This window comes from Pyrgilauda ruficollis, unplaced genomic scaffold (assembly GCF_017590135.1).
Source record: "Pyrgilauda ruficollis isolate IOZ18807 unplaced genomic scaffold, ASM1759013v1 scaffold37, whole genome shotgun sequence".
In the NCBI taxonomy this organism is placed as follows: Eukaryota; Metazoa; Chordata; class Aves; order Passeriformes; family Passeridae; genus Pyrgilauda; species Pyrgilauda ruficollis.
Window position 1 is genome coordinate 15,861,644 of NW_024525156.1, and position 12,581 is coordinate 15,874,224.

The window sequence follows — 12,581 nt, forward strand, 5'->3', positions numbered from 1 at the left end:
CTATAAAGAGAAGGAATAGTACAGTATGTGTCTGTATAAAGCTATATAATAGCCATATAAAGAACCTTTAAGGTTTATCTTTACTATCAGGTTATACAACTATTTACAAAGTGCATGTACTGTAAAGACATAGCAGGCTTTAAAGGCTATTTCTCTCTCTTTCTGGAAATCTACAGACAGATAGATAAACACCATTTAAGCTGCAGAGAAATTATTTTAGTGACAAAGAAGCTGAAAAGCTAGCTATTCCATTTGGCTGTTATTCAAAAATAAAAGGACCTGTCAGAACAGACTTTGCATGATCATGTACTACACATTAATACATCAAAAACACTAGGAAAATTACATTATAATTTAAAAGAAATTTTAAAGAAATTTAGTGGTGTGTTCTTCTGGTCATATGATGCAATTCAGGTTACCTCAAGGAATATAGGTAGAGGGCAAGGTTAAGCACACCTTAGAAGTTTATTTAAGCTGCTGCTTTGATTTCTGCATTCCCTGCAAGACTATTATCCCATTATTATATCAAAACAATGAAAAGCACTCTCTGAAAGATAAGCTTACATTGATTTTGGCATCACCATTAAGCAAAGGGGCTTTAAAACTTACTAAGAAGCCATAAATATTTATGGTAATTGATAATTTACTGAGAGGAGGAAATCAGTGGTGCGTTGATAATTTGCAGAATGTGGTAATACAGGACTCTATGTTGGATCTGTTGTTGCTCAGCATTTTATTAACAAACTGGAAGAATGGAAGAGGTAGAAATCTTCCTCCATTCAAAGACAACATTTATGTGACCTGGTGAATTCCACTGGGAGAATAAAGACATCATATTCTTAAGGAAAATGTGAGGCATGGTAAAATGTCATGTCATATGGTTAAGGCATAGCAGAATAGGATGCAAAAAGCCAGGAGTTAGGGGTGAAATTTTTAAAAATAGAAGATGTCAGTTCAGTAAACAAACCTTACTTCCAAACAATGAGATCCACTAGGAAAGAAAACATCAAGGTGAAAAAGCAGTGAAGGTCTTTTTATTGCAAGGGATTTAAAGCCAGCTCATCTACATGAAACTTAGCTGTTGGAAAAACCAAATATCGCCTAATGAGTCTCCTACTCAACTTGCATATTCTTACTAAGAGAGAGAACAGAGAGAACTTTTGAATGTGGTAATTAGAAAATCCCCGGAAAGCCCATCACCACAAAACAGGATGAGTAAGGAAACACACATGGAAGCTTTACAAATGTGGCACATACACCACTGAGCTCTGAGAGACTTCAGAGGAATTAATCTCCACCAGGCAACTAAGCTGCTGGTTTCCTACCTCTGATTTCACTGATGTGCTAACCAGTAACAACACAAATCCTGATATTTTTGCTGACACACACATATGTACTTCCTATCAGTGTGACAAGAAAAAAAGAAAAATATGAGAGCAGCTGTCCCTAAAGACTTATCCTATTCTCAGGAAAGCTTTGGCAACATGGAAAATGTTGCCTGTTGTAAGACAGGGTATTTTCAGACCTTGCTGTCAAAGCAGCAATAGACAACACTGCAATGAGAATGCCACAGAGCTGTCACTGCACTTGCAACAGGAGGACAGGAAAGAGCTGTGTTAATATCTCACTCCCACTGGTTTTGGGAATTACCCAAAACCCCTTGAAGCTCATCTTCCCTTTCAGGAACAAAAAAAAAAAAAAAATCTTCTGCTGTTTCCTGCTAATTTTGCCAAGCCTGAGGATCACACATTTGAAATCTGCTCAGAGGAGAAAGTTCTGGTACCAAAATAATGCTCATGCAGATAATGGAAGGACCACTTAGCTCCACACCTATGGCTTCAATTCCTTTCTTAAGCAACCTGATTATTTTTCTTATGTGCATATACACACCTACATATAAGACATGTATATAGAGACTACAATAAAATAACGTAGGTGGTAGCGTCAAGCACTCAAAAGTGAAGTAATGACAGAGGTTGCCTGAACATTATGAATTTCCATGTTAAAAGTTAATCACAAATTACTCTTTCGAAAGGCCTTTTTCAGTGCCTTCTTCAGTGATCAAAACACACACACAGAGAGGCAGAATTAGTGGTGCATAATGAGCTCTCCTAAACTCTTCAGAATAAGGCAACCTTCCAGCTGAAATAGATCCAGCAATGCATTACTGTTGTAAAGCTCTAGCTATGAAGACCATGTATCAGAGAGGAAGCTTTTGTGTACTTGTAACAATTCATACTTTTGCTGCTAACTCCCAATGATAAAACTTCTTGCTCAACAGAACAGAAATTTTCTGAGGGTTTTAATATCCTTATTAATCTGCAGAGGAATTCAAAACAAAGGATGAAGCCCTCTGACTTACCATAAACTGACCACAGCAAGGAAGTGGGATGCCCAAGTGACATTTTCACTGTTTAATCTAAATGTACCTCTGGCCACTAGGAACCTTCAGAAGGTAACGATGAGCAAGAATTGGAACTGCCAAAGAACACGTGCGCACACATGTCCTCACGCTGCTGGGAACAAAGGGGCTCACAGAAGCAAAGCACAGAGCACACGTAAACTAAAGAGAATATTAACAATGGGTCACTATTCAGCTTCTGTTTAAATAACAGTGTCAAGTGGCCAGATTGGCTGGATTAGAAACTATGCATTCCTACCAAGCTTACTACAGCATTTTGTCTATTTTCACAACTCAGGGAAGGTAAATCTGAAATGTGTATTCCTTGTATGTGAGGTTAATATGACTCATAATGCAAAACAAATTCTCTTATTTTAGCTGTAATTGCTATGTTTAAATGCTAAACTCTTCCCCAGCTAGGGGGAGGATAAGTGCATGGGCCTTGGTAGCCACCAACATATTTCCACAAGGTTCACTAATTTACAGTGAACTGTGTATGGAGGCCTAACTAGGAATAAGATAATTAACAACTTCAATAAATTGTTATTTTAACAGTGATTACAATTAATTAAAATGCAAAACATTAATTAAAATACTTTTTGTGTAATTACTCTTCAAACAGATCCTACCAACTGTACTTCTTGCCATGCTGGATTTCTTACTTACTCTGTATTGCTCTGGCACAAGTTTTAGCTTGGGATATGTACATGTATGCATGCACATGTGTTTAAAGTACGTGGAACATCCCAAAAGCATTTGATTTAGCAAAGTAATTGGGAAAAATGACAAGAATTACGAGTAGATAAACAATAGTATAAACCCATGAAACTTTAAAATTGCAATGGAAGCCAAAAAGGTACTGTACCTTGTGCCAATATCCAGCCAGCTTCCATAGTCTTTAACCAAAAAGAAAAAATGCTAGGAAATAAAACAACTTGGATTAGTATATCAACACTGCACAATTTGAAAGACAAAATTCAACCCAATTTTTTTCAGGCTGCTTACTCCAAATTTCTAATTCTTCACATAGAATAAGCACAACACCTTTCCAGGAATGATCATTTGGACCGCAGTAAAGAATAGTCTAGAAATAGATCTAAATAGAAATAGATTTAACATGGTATCAAACAAAAACATCAAGAGATGGACTAAGTTCTGTCTAGCTTGGCTTGCAAAAACCAGAGAAACACCAGAACTTCAAAAAGGAAAGCCAAGCCACCTTATTGTTTGAAATAACAACATGCCAAATAATGCATAGTACCTAAAAGTTGTCATGGAATTTCAACACAAATATCTTTGGGCAATTCTGGCAGTTCCCTACCTGTAAAGTGGGAATAACGTTGGGAAAACATAGTATTTACCTATTAGTGAATTCCCCTAGTTCTAGTTGGTGGCCCCATTGACTCAAGACTACAAACATGTTCTCTTTTTGCCCTGCTACTTTCTCTTTTCTTGACAGAGTTCCTACACATCTTCTCAAATCTCTCAGGTAATTTTTTTTTTTTTGGTACACCAAGTACATTGTTTCAAAATACTTAAACCAAAACAGGAGAACACATGAGCTATAAGACCTGGATATACTGGGGCTTGCTACACACCAGTAAGTACCTGTAGTCTTCTTTTGGTTTAATTACACTGATTTTATTAGTGAAATGCTATGAATGTGGTTTATTGGTATATTATTTCTTTTCCTATGGAAGTTCATAAAAGCAGATTAGTCACATAGACTTAACTGAAACTTGACTACAGCCATACCTTCTCCTTTTCTCACTCTAAGACAAATTAGCAATTATTTGGTTTTTACTCACTGTTTTTCCTGTTTTCAAGTGATATTTACAGATCACACTGTACTAAGAAATAAGATCAGGAATGCTTACTCCAAGGTATAAAACAAAACCAGCACGTATAAAGTGACAATATCAGCTCTACCTGCTGATTTGAAAAGGTTTCTATTTACCAGTGGCACTGCTTGTTGATTTGAAGACAGCTGGAGTGGGTAACAAAAATACACTTTTAATCTGCAAAAACTGTGCTGGGGGATTGTTCAGCTTTGGGTTGTTTTGGCTTGGTTTGTGGATGCAGGCTTTCTGAAGAGAGCATTTCCTGACAGCTTATTACAAAGGGCACAAAATGTCTTTTTGGATGTTGCTGATCTCCTGGATTCTGACAAGTCCAATGCAGCTGGTGGGTAAAGCATTTCTCCTTTTCCTCTCTTTTTCAAGAGAAGCTGGGGTGGGTAAAAGGTCTGGAATTCCTGAACAATTAACTAAACTCTGCACACAGCTACAACTGATATTCTTGTTTAATTTTTTCCAAGGAATTTGATTATAAAGCACATGAGGAACTCCAAATGTTAATGCTTCATTTTGTCTCTAATTATTATGAGAACATTGCTTCTTCAGAAGCATTAATTACATGAATTTTGAAAAGCAGTGATTGGAAGAGTTTTATCTCCAAGTTATGCTAGGATTTCAATCCAATTCTCTGCCCTAGTTAGAAAAAACTTTGAAGTCTGAAACAAATTCAGATCTCTCTTGATGGAATTAGGAGAACTCTGTTTCTTGATCTTATTTGAAGAGAATGTGCAACAACAACTTACCAAAGCCATAATGTCTGAAATCACAAGAACAATGAGGAAAAGGCTGCAAAGAAAAAAACCCAGCAAAGTCAGACCATCAACCTTTCTTTATGGACACAGCTACTAAAAGCTTATTAAAACCCACAGAAAGAAATCAAATAAAGATTTGATTTCTTGCATTTGCCTTTCAAACAATCAGGTACATTTCAATCTACTAGAAAACAATTAAAATGCATGACTAGGACATCTGGCATTTATAATTTCACATTTATAGGGTTTCAATTTTGCAATGGAAAACCTAACATGAGTCATTTTTTGGAGAACAAAAGAATCTTACGAGGAGCATCTGGCCCATTCTTGATGCAGAGAGCTGTGTGCTGGTTGGACCAAATAAAGCTGATTTAGGAGCTTCATGATGGACTCAAGAGTGAGCAAAGCTGCTTGGCAGGTACCTGAACTGTTCAGTCCCACCCTGCTGACAACCACTCTGCTGGGTCTGAGGCTGCTAAAGGAGCTGCTTGCCTCCTTCCAAATCTCTGGATGCCCATAACTTGCTCTGGGAACACCTAGCATTTTGGTGGTATGCTCCCAAACCATGGGGCTCTTTACAGGTAGCAGTTAACTTCTGGAAGTTAGGCTTAGGCTAGTAAAAGGAACCAGAAGGGAGGAGGCAGAGCTATTTTTTCCCCCCCATTAACCTAATCTTCTTTTCCTCAACTATGTAAATCCTAAATTACATGAAAGCAATTGCTGTAACTGGCTAAAACTGGTTTCTAAGTTAATGACACTGAAGTAATGTTGCAAACAGCTGACCCATTAACAAAAGTCCTTAACTAGAATACAGCTAATTTATCAGTACTACCATTATAAAACTACAAATGTTTTTTTGGAAAATGTCCTGCTGCAGCTTTGCATGAGCATACTGGGGAGATACCCATACCAATGCCTCCAAATGAGGAACTTGCTGATATTGCCTACATCAGTTGTGCTTCATTAGTAAATCAGGATGCAACAAACCAACTGTATCTCAGACACAGGGAAAGGCTTCTCTCTGCTAACCTATGGCTCAGATAGATAGGATGTTGCAATAATAGTGCTTAGGAGGCACTCAGCTAGAGGGAATTTTTATAGGCAAGCTCCAAGAACATATTGGGACAGAATATTCCCCACTGGGAAAAAAAAAAAAAAAAAAAGTCTTTAATCTGTAATTAGGGACTTTAGGAGCAATTTGTCCAAATCAAAAAAATCCACTTTTTGCCCTTCTAAACTGCAGAAAGCCTTTCTCAACAGAAGGGCAAGACTAATTTCAGGGCATATTTATACACTGCAAAGACAAGATTGTTCCCAGGGATGGCTTAATTTACCTAGCAGGGGCAGCAGCAGCATTAACTGGCAATCAGAGCACAACGTCTCTGGGGATCCCGGGTGCGCCTTGCAGTTTCTGCCTTGTTCCCAGGTGGATGTTGTGGCACTATCACTGCATTTGTTACCTGAGCACAGCTAAATGAAGCTGGCACAAACACCAGACAGAGTTACAGCCACAGCCTCAAAGTGGCACAGAAATAGTTGTGTCCCCTGGTTTATGAAGGCAGTATCATTTCCCCTCTCACACACTCAGATGCACATTCCATAAAAGTCTGCAATATCATCAGTGCTGCCAAGGCAAGCATTCACAAATTGGGAAATGCTGACCTTTATCATGCTTGAGCCCTAGAAATGGAAACCACTAGCTGGTCATCTGAGCAACCCCAGCTCCTCAATGCAGCCCTGCCCTTGTACTAGCCTTGGGCATGAGGATGAATGCCCTTCTTTGGGGGTCCGAGGACGATGCAGGCACAGCGCACACAGCTAAGGCACAGCAGGTAAAAGGGATGGGGAGTGTCGTGCTGCCCTCCACCAAGGAGTCACATTTTGGGGTGTCCCATCTCTCTCTGGTAGTAGGTGGTGTTGTACAAGGAGACAACAGCAGGGTCAGGCAGGATGAAAGCAAACAGAAAAGCAGAGAGCATCACAACAAGTGAGGGCAGCTTCCTCACACTCAGCTGAGCAATGCGCAGGAGAAAGTCCTTGAAGTCCTCCTGCCACACACAAGCAGGACTTTTGATCAACCCCACACAACATCCCATAGTGACAAAATCACAGGGCTGACAGGGACCTCCTCCATCTCAGCACCATCCATAATATCACACGATGAGCGGAGGATTCAGTCATGTGCACTAGGTCTGCTGAATGGGGTGAGCAGGGCTAACAAAATAAAGTCTTGAGAGAGGGAAAACATGTTTCAAGTCTGAATACAGCACCCCATGAGACGGGGCACCCATACTACGAAAAGTCCTTAGAGACAGGGAAAGGACTGGCATGTAAAACACATGAGCACATCTGGGAAGCACTGAACTGCAATGCAAGGGCATCCAGTGCCTTTTTTTTTTAATGGTATTTGTGGTGAGGTCAGCACTACAAAGCTATAAATTGGTTACATTACAAATGGGCTATTTAAAAAATACTATGCTATAGGCAGAGATGCAGTATAAAGTAAAAATCAGACTTTAAATTCTGCTCATTTTTAACATTATGGAGGAAAAAGGGTCTTTTCTGTGTATTGCTAACAAAGAATATTAAATATCTGATTGCTTCAGACAAGGCCAACACTTCAATTTATACTCATTTATCACTAAGGAAAAAACCCCTGAACTTGCAGAAATCAATGAACAAAACCCCAAGCCCCAACAACAAAAGCAACATTGAGATCTAATAGGGGGGTTTTTGTTTTAAATTTACACTGAGATTTGAAAATTCTGAATTCCTCCAAAATAGATTTGAAACCCTTACTAATGTAATGTACCTCTTAGAAGACAGCTGTGTTGTGACTTGAACAGCTTCGAAAGCACATGATACCAGAACAAACGGGATCGCAACCTGTTCAAAACACAAGCTACATTTTGGCTTACAGTCATATTTACAAAAAGAACCTGGGCAGGTTATGGAAACATTTTCCTGTTTTTGAAATTATCACAGAATGGGTATGTTACAAAATAAAATATTGGCCAGACAGGGTAGAAAATAATTTTGCAGGAAACATTTTCAGTTAATTAATAAAAACCCCTTTCCATGGTCATAGCTCAACTGCAGTGAAATAAGCCATGAGGTAATATCGAAAACTATAATTAAAGCACATCCTTACTTCATTTATCCATTTAGCACATTTATCCATTTAGCATTTATCCAGTGATAAATACTTCAACAAGGCTAGAAGACAGAACTACTCAGATCCAGCATCTCACATGACAGGCTGCAGAGTTTCAAGTGTAAAGGACAATCTCATCACAAAAGAAGTCTGAATAGAGAAGGCATTCAATAAGGCAAGGGTCACACTGCCCCTCTACAGCCAAGTCAAGAAAATGTAAATGGTTCAGTAAATTAAGAACAAATCAAACTAGAAAACATGAATGCTGCCTTTTGCTCCTTCCAAAGTTAATCTGCAACCCTTACGTTAGCAGTGTATAAAACCTGACTACTGGCATCCAGAAGGTTTGCACTATTGATCTGTGTCCTGTAGGACAACATGCAGTGTGCCTGTAACTTCAGTCTGCTTCCTCTGGGACAGAAGCAGCAAAAAAAGCAGTGGTAGAAAACACTGCTTATTTTAGTAATAACAAATAGATTCAGTGTCCCCCCTCTGGCAGATGCTTTACTCAAATACTAGAAAAGGGCTACCGCGCCTTGCAAACCAGAAGTACAATCCAATCTCTGACAGACTATTAAAAAATACAGAAAATAATGGCCATTGTAAAATGATAACTTAATCGGTGGAACATTCAATACCTCTATTTAATGTAATATAGATTATTAATAGATTATAATTAATAGATTATAATACCTATATTTAATGTAGATAGAGCTGATTTTATATATATATATATACATATATATATATATATATATATATATATCTCTCCTCCTCAATGTTTCTGTTGATATTATACTACAGGAAAAGCTTATAACTTTAAAAATTGTTAAAGTACTTTCAACAATTGAAATTTCCATTTCAATACAATAAACTGACCCAATGCTGTTAAATTACACTTCCCCACACTTCAGCTTCTCCCTTGGGAAACAAAATGATCTCTCTAGAAACACTACAAAGGCTGAAAGCCTCACACATGGTTAAGAAGCCTAATGAAGCTCAAATACATACACATGTTCTTTTATGAATTGCAAAGTAACAACAACATGTGATATGCTATTTATTCCACAATTCTCTGAGAAAATCTCATCAGGCTAAGATTACTAACCTTCAGTAAAAGCAAGCCTCCCATCATGAAGGGACTGAACACAGTCAAGAAACAATAGACAGAAGCAGGATCAAAACTAGAGAAACACAAAAAGGACATTACATATCTTTGAAATGGCATTTTACATATAAAAAACCCCAGCCTTTAATGACCCTGTAACATACTGGGTTGTATATACATTTTTAAACAAGGCTTCCAATTTTATCTTCTCTTGATGAAATATTAAATCAGCAGGGACTGCCAACCTCACCTGTCTTTCTCTACAGTTTTTCTCTGATTGTGTTTTTCAAGGTGCCACGCTGTTGGTGGGCAACCAAGCTCTCTCTGCTCATCCTGATAGCATCTAATGGAATTGAGACAGCCTCACAACCAACAAGCTCAGGCTTTTAGGGTAGATGTTACAGAGAGCAAAAACAAAATAAATTGTTATCTCTCCACTGATTACTGCTTTGATTCTTCTGCCCTGATTTTGCTAGCTAAATTTACATTTAGTACGTCAACTGCAGGAAAAATTTTTTGTACTCTGTGTCTCAAATAAATTAATAAAATTTACCTGTTAATAGAAGCTATATTTCCAGTGCCAAAAAAGGCTGTCACTATGAAGAAAACCTAGATATATTTAAGGAAAATACACTAAATAAAAAAATAAAACCCACATTTCTCCTCCTTCATTCCAATTTACTTTGAAATTCTATCATGAAACCACAAGAAGCTGTTCCACTGCTACAGTTTTACAGCACATTAAGAAATCCAAAGCATTTTCTAGCTCTGCCCTAGATATCATACACAACTATACCAATTTTAAAAGACATACTGCCTAGGTAAGTTTTTAGAGCCTGTCTTGAGGCCCTTGTAAGAAAGCTGCAGCTGGCTTTTTGGGCCTCTGCCTAGCAAGATGAATACATCCCTGGACCACAAACCCAGCAATGCATTCAAAGACATGCTTTTGCAGGAAGTAATGGCACATGCATGTGTTCTGCACTACAAAAGAGATGGCTTTATTGAGGAACTGACCGTGGAAGAGGTTCCTTTTTTGAGGAACTGACCTCTTAAAAAAGGCTAGAAGTTCCTATGCTATCCTTACTATAGATTTTTTTTTGTCCAAAGATTATGCTGAGTCTACCCATAGCATTATGGGACTCCCATTTTCTTCCTCACTTGAGGGAGGATGACTCCAGCAGTATCTGTACAGCTAGAAGCTTTTTGATAAACACTCCATTTTTCATCCAGACACAAACACTTGCTACTACATGAGCCCATGAAAGGTATTTTTCTTGCTCCTGAGCTCATTGGAACCCATTATAGCTCATATGGCTTCAGCTGAAGAATGGCTTTTAACTTATTTTGCATGAGGCAGAGGGTCATAAGTTAGTGAGGATGGGCTGCTGTTGCCAGAGCTCCCTCAGGTCCTTATGCTCCTATTATAGCTCCTGCACTGGATCATTTAAGTCTCTCAATAAACAATTTGTTACCAACTGTTCAGTAGAATCGTTGGGATTCTGCATGCAATATTTTGGAAGGATTAGGTCAGCATAACTGGAGAAATCAGGCTTCCCAAGAAGCCTTAACACATCATTTCAAGTTCCCTAACACGGCAGTCTAACAGTCTAGTGCAGTTCTGCTGGTTGAGATTTATAAGAGCAGGTCTGCAATAAAACAAACAAGAAAATACCAGCAACACACAGGTCTAATCAAAATGCTAAGCATGAGCAATCTGAATCTTCTCCTCAAAGACCAGGCTCTGTGATTTCTCAGCAGATGCCAGCTACTGGGCCCAATACAGGAGCCCTGGGACAACCTTAAGGCACACACAGCTCAGAGTCATAGTTGCAGTAAGACTGCTCTAGCAGAAAAGGTTTTTCTCCTCTAAGACCACTATTTCTAAACATTAAACAGCATCTACATTTAAAAAAGACACAACATGTTTTGAGCAGACAAAGGAGATCTGCGAATTGGTTATTTTTTCAAGAGCTGAGCAAAACACACTCAAGTGTTTTAAAGTAGTGTTTTAAAGCCTCACACTTGTGGGGCAGTGTGAGGAGCAGAAAAGGCCTTGACTCCATGCAAGTACTGCATTATCAACCCTGCTGTCATCACAAATGCAAAACACAGCCTCACACTAGCTACCATGAAGAAAATTAACTCTAGCCAAAACTAGCATAGCTACATTCCAGTGTCAAAGAAGTACTAAGTTATAGCTTTAAAAAACACAGTTGGATTAGTTGATTTATTTTTACTAGTATTTAGTAACTGACAGCAGTAGCTTTACTAAAGTTAGCATATTTTTTGTTAAAATAGCAAATGAAATTGATGCATTTATTGCAAGGTTTCAGCTCTTTTTAGGTATACTAAAGCAAAGACAAACATCAAGCATCTAGCAAATCGTTTTGCCTTCTTTCTTATCATTAATCTGCCTTCTTAAATTGGTATCTGTTACACTTTCTCTGCTGCAAGTTCCTAATGTCCAACAACACAGTTCCAAATTCCAAAAGCGTGGACTCTGTGACTGTGACCCACCCTCTCAGAGCTGGTTATGTGACAAACTATAAAGCCTCGTTTTGTAGGAACCAGAATTGAGACAACTTCTTCCCCAGATACAGTAACTGACCTGCGTAAAACCCCCCTGTGCTCTAGACTAGCTCAATTTCTCTCCCATTTGCCCATCCATCTTCCTTGCTACCAAATACTTTTCACTTAATTGCAGTCTCACAATGAAAGAGAAAAATGATACTGTTATCAATGTACACGATTAAGAAAAAAAAATCAGCTGCAGTATAAGTTACAGGAACACAAACTAACTGCTATGTTAGTGAACAAACAGCTCTTCTCTCCTAAGACCATATAATTTCTATCAGCAGAAATCACTTAAGATATAAATAATTCTAGGCCAGATTCTGGGAACATGTTTCACTACGAGCCTGCAGGAACTTTTCCTTCTTGCTTCATCTTCCTGCTACCTAACATCTGCTTCCTAACACACTGCCATGCTCTAAAAATGAGAATAACTTTAATATCACCTACTTCAACTGATTTGTGAAGGTGAGCAAATTCTCTCCAGCCACAATGAAGTCAAACAAAACCAAACTGATAACAGAACTCCTCAGAAGAAAATTCACCTCAGCTGAAATGGCCATAAGGGGGCAAAGAACCAGATTCTAAAACTGCATTTTTAACTACCTGATAAAATGCATAATGTACAAGACCATTGCCTTTTGAGCGATATGAGTCAAATCATCTTCACCAGCTTCTGTTCTCAGTGAGTACCAGGCTACAAATTTGACTGCAGGTCCTTTTGAAACCCTTTTTTTGC

The 12,581-nt window shown here is 38.4% G+C and overlaps 1 protein-coding gene across 3 annotated transcripts in view; it reads right to left on the reverse strand.

Annotated features, from left to right (window-relative positions):
* PIGN (phosphatidylinositol glycan anchor biosynthesis class N) overlaps positions 1-12,581 on the reverse strand; it is a 99,247-nt gene that overhangs the window by 5,134 nt on the left and 81,532 nt on the right. For all 3 annotated transcript variants that reach the window (XM_041475998.1, XM_041475996.1, XM_041475997.1), the window contains 5 exons: positions 9,825-9,880; positions 9,272-9,347; positions 7,822-7,895; positions 5,001-5,043; positions 3,267-3,319 (listed from right to left, as the gene is read on the reverse strand). In XM_041475998.1, coding sequence (XP_041331932.1) covers positions 3,267-3,319; positions 5,001-5,043; positions 7,822-7,895; positions 9,272-9,347; positions 9,825-9,880 — 302 coding nt within the window. The remainder of the gene's footprint in view (positions 1-3,266; positions 3,320-5,000; positions 5,044-7,821; positions 7,896-9,271; positions 9,348-9,824; positions 9,881-12,581) is intronic.